This window comes from Oryzias melastigma, linkage group LG8, assembly GCF_002922805.2.
Source record: "Oryzias melastigma strain HK-1 linkage group LG8, ASM292280v2, whole genome shotgun sequence".
NCBI lineage: Eukaryota > Metazoa > Chordata > Actinopteri > Beloniformes > Adrianichthyidae > Oryzias > Oryzias melastigma.
This window is the reverse complement of record NC_050519.1, coordinates 7,844,777-7,849,229: the sequence shown is the minus strand read 5'-3', so window position 1 is coordinate 7,849,229 and position 4,453 is coordinate 7,844,777. Positions and strand designations below refer to the sequence as shown.

The window sequence follows — 4,453 nt, the reverse complement described above, 5'->3', positions numbered from 1 at the left end:
ATTTTTTTATAAAATTCGTGTTAAAATTATTTACAATAACATTGTAAAAATGCAGAAAATCCACTTTTCTTCCTGTATGACCAGAAGGGGGCAGTGTCAGTGCATTGACTTTTTGTTGGGAATTTTTTTTTTTTTTACTTATTTCATAAACCAAAAAAAAAATTTGAACTGATTTACAATTTTAGCAAATTATTTTATGCACTGTTTATAATAAATGACTCTCCACCCCGTCTATTTTTATATATAAAAATATTGTATGTATAACAAAGTCGTATTTCTAATTTCCTTTGTGTTTCCTTTCCATTGTTTCCTGTGAGGACGTGTGGCTGCACGCAGACATCCTGCCTGTGAGTCATGGTAACCCAAGAGTCTGGGATGTCATCGCTGAAATTATTTAGACTGTATCCCATTTTAGCAGTGCCCCCCAAAAGGTCAACAGTTGTCATTTGTCACATTTATCTGATGAACTTCTTGCACTAAACATCAGTCAGGCTCAAAAGATAACATCTGGATGGAAAAAAAATACAAGTTTAACTGAAGCACAAAGAGTTTTGCAGCAAAAAGAAGCTTCTTGTTTTGAGTGGAAGCAGTAATACATGAGAAAAGTACATTTTAGAGATTTGACCTTTCCTTTTATGAAAGGAAAACGTTCAGGTGAGAAAAGTTTAACACATGATTTCTCTAATCCTCCTTTAAGAAAGTTTTTGTTATCATTTTTGGTGAAAACAGGAAGAAGGAAAATGATCAGTCACTGAGCATGGCGTCAGTTTCCTGCGTTTGTGACTGTAAGTCACCAACTGACATGTTTACGGTGCCGTTGAGCTCGGCCTCGTGCTCTCTGGCTTTGGCTCTCAGCTTGGCGATGCTGCAGGAGCGGAGCTCCTCTGAGCTCAGCCTCCCCGGCCCCTCCGGCCCCGCCGGCCTCTCCCACTTCCCAGGCCTCCGGGTCACCGGCTGCTTGCACACGCTCAGCACTGCAGCTGGAGCCTCAGTCCACGTGTAGCCGAGTCCTTCCTGTTGTCTCTCCCAGCTCTCGCTGTCCCACGTTTCAGTCTGTCTTAGAGGTGTGTGAAGATTCTCAGGAGCTTCTTCCTGGTCTCTCTTCAGGGGGTGACGGTCCAGCTGTCCCTGCAGTTTCAGCTGCCGCCTCATTTTGGCGCGACGGTTTTGAAACCAAACCTTAAAAGAAAAGAAAGATATGGACTAAATATGAATCTTTTTTGAATATCAAAAATACATTTTATGGAGTTTCCTTAAGTTATAGTTTAAATATTCAATAATTTGATTAAAAAAAACAAAGCTGGATAACAAACAGAAGAGAAAGTGCTGTTTTTCCCAAAAGCTGTCTCAAATAAAGTTGATTGCATTTTAATCTTGTATTTTATTAAACTATTCTAATGTTTTTTCATTGTGTGGTCGTTAATTTCAACTAAACTACTAGATTCACACAATCAAATGCAATTATTCCACTAATTCTGTTTTGCTTTTAATAATAAACCCTGTTTTGTACTTCCTTCTTGAACTTATAGTTTAAAAATATATTTTATTTATTTTAGCAAACTCATAATTAATTTTTTAAGGTTTACAAAATTATTAATAAAAGTTTTGCCCAATTAAAAAAGTGTTCTCTTTAAAGGTTGCTTTTGTTCTAGTTTTTTTTTCTATTTTTTACGTATATTTCTTTTTTTTTGTTTTTTTTTACATATTACAAATTTTAGGTGCAAGAAGTCATTTTAATAAGAACATAAAGAAAAAAAGGAGAAAAAAATACAATAAATATTTGGTGGTTGAGAGCAAATGATTCATTAATAAGTGTGGCAATATGTCGTCTAATATATAACAGGAAATGTTCACAGTTGTTGATAAAAACAGTTAAATAAGTCAAATCATTGAGGGAGACGAAGTTCAGTACAATTTTATTTTTAACTAAAACTAAAAAAAATGTATTAAAAATGCCAAATTTGAGCCATGAGAAGTTGAAAAAAAAAAGAAATTTAACTTCATTTGTATAGCTCTTTATTTGCTACAAAGCATTTTAAAGTGCTTTCCATAAGATAAATAAATAATAGTAATTATTTTCATAATGATTCAGGCTCAGTTTACAAAAAGCCTTGAGACATAAAGTAGTAGATCCAGTAAAACTTCTAAAAAAATTTATGTTTTTAGAGAAATTCAGCTTTTAAAATGCAAAATAGTGTTTTTTATTCCTTATTATTACTAAATTGGTTCAATCCGAAGTAAATTTCCACCAAAAAGTCGATACTCAAAGCTGATCAGTCTCTAAAGCTCAAACTTTTGCTCTTCCAGTGTTGCGGTCACCTGCACTCTGGCCTCGATCAGATCCAGCCGCAGGGCCAGGGCCTCTCTCATGAAGATGTCCGGGTAGTGGGTGGTCTCGAACGCCTTCTCCAGCTCCTCCAGCTGCCAGCTGCTGTAGTTGGCTCGTGCGCGCCGCTGCTTCACCGGCCTGTGTTCATCTGGAGAGCGCAGCACAAGCACCAATTAGACGGTCGCTAACGGGTGACAGGGAACTAATGGCTCTCGACTGGATAATTAGCACGGCGATCATTAGACCTACTTTTAACACGGCTTGATAATTGATTGTTAGTTACAAGCTGTTGGTCTTACGTAAACATTTGCACTTTAAAGACGCCAGAATGTTTGGACTCACCTGAGCTTCCTGTTAGAGGCCTTATCCGGGCTGACTGGGAGGCCAAGAGCAGAGCTTCCTTACACGGCTCTGGCTGCAGATACGTCCTCAGGGAGTTGTAGCTGATAAAAGGCCCCGGGATCAAGATTTGAGCCGGAGAGGCCAGTCTGGGCGGAAACGCGGGGAAAAAGTGAGGTGCAGGTGAGTGAAAAACTGCAGGAAGAAAAGCAGAAACCAGTTGCCCCGGGCTGAACATGTCCACGGGAATGACCTCGGATGAGGTAAAATCCCAATGTGATGCCTCCTCCTGGAGCTCAGTAGAAAGTGTTACCTGCAAAGGTATGTCTTCAGAGTGGTCTCCCCTAAGACCTCCCCCCTTCAGTCACATGACACTCAAGACTATTTTGATCCTGAAACTCAACATCAAACCTATTATTCATCTCCAAGTTGCACCATCACAAAGACAAACATCCAACGACTAAACGCTTTTCCTCCCTCCATGACAGGGACAAGTTGCAACATCTTTTTTCTCCCCCGTCTCCCGAGCTGTCAGTGAGTGAGACTAATGGCAGCTCGAACTCTTACCTGTCCAGTTTTACGCCTGTCAGGTATTGTAGGAACAAATCGCAGCATCGGGGACGTGATGAAAACAGACCTGTGGGATAAAAGCAAACAAAAAAAGGGCGGCAGACCCCGAACAGCAGGTCCTACGACAAACAAGCCACTGGAAGTTTATTTGCTGTCATCAATCCAGCCTAAAAGCAAATGTTTCTAAGAAGTTGAGTGAAATTTATTGTCTTTAAGGAAGCAAATTGCAGGAAATAATCTAAAACTATAACAATAAAACGTCTTTATTTATCAATTTGTGTTGTTTTTGAGTGAAAACGAAAAAAAAAAACTAAAAAACTATTGTTTTAGTGACAAACATTAAGGAAGAACAAGTAGGTGCAGTCAGATATGTGTTTACATCACACAAATACTTCAGTAATGTCTGTGAACTGGAGGAACTCTTCGGCCTTGAAGGATTCTTCCTCTCCGGATCAAAGCGTGTAAATCAACACATTAACAGTCGGGACAGGAAGATTATTAGCACTTCTGTTCTCCTCGGAGCCTGCCAGATGCAGCTCCGCGTTGATGGAGGAATCGGCATGAATCAAGCCCAGGTGTGTGGGTGAATTCACCAGGTGAGGCTGCGATTCAGCTTTGATCAGGGGGAGCGGCGAGCTGGTCAAAGCTGGAGTGAGTCACGGTCACTCTGCAACTCCCTCACCTGTGTGGCCTTTTCGTCCGCACCTGTTCAAACACTAAATCAGTGGAAGAATTAAGGTGTTGAGCAATTTGGATTTTGTTTCAGTCATGATCAAACGTTTCCATTTATTCAAGCTTTTAAGGGAGGAACTTTGAGGCAATCTGAGCTGAAAATCTGTTTTTCAGAGAAATAATAAGAGATTAAGAGTGTTGTTTTAGCTGGAGCTAAATAAACACTGTCTTTGTTTGTCCCTGCCACACAAATAGATTTCAAGTCTTTCTGAAATTCAACCTCCTCCATGATGTGTTTGTCTTTACCTGGATCCTTTAATTCCAACGGATCGAGATAATCAGCGGCTCAATTAGTTCAAACCATTAAAAGGGGGGTGGGGGTGGAGGGGGTTGACAGTTGTAGTTCCAAAGAACTGCTTGTGGAAGATTGAAGGAGGTGTTAAAACAACAATGCTAACGGCTAACGGCTGTTTGTGGGGATAATTCTGCTTGATGAATGACAGAGCTGGTAAGCTGAAGCTCTTAGTGTGTTTTGAGGACACA

General features: G+C 39.9%; 1 protein-coding gene across 1 annotated transcript; it reads right to left on the bottom strand.

The window, feature by feature from the left end:
- si:dkey-43p13.5 (retinal homeobox protein Rx1) lies at positions 1-3,058 on the bottom strand. Its single transcript, XM_024271893.2, has 3 exons — positions 2,672-3,058; positions 2,320-2,477; positions 1-1,179 (listed from the first exon to the last, which is right to left on the bottom strand). The coding sequence occupies exons 1-3, from the start codon at positions 2,904-2,906 to the stop codon at positions 745-747; spliced, it is 828 nt and encodes a 275-aa protein (XP_024127661.2). The 5' UTR covers positions 2,907-3,058; the 3' UTR covers positions 1-744.
- Positions 3,059-4,453: the final 1,395 nt, after the last annotated feature.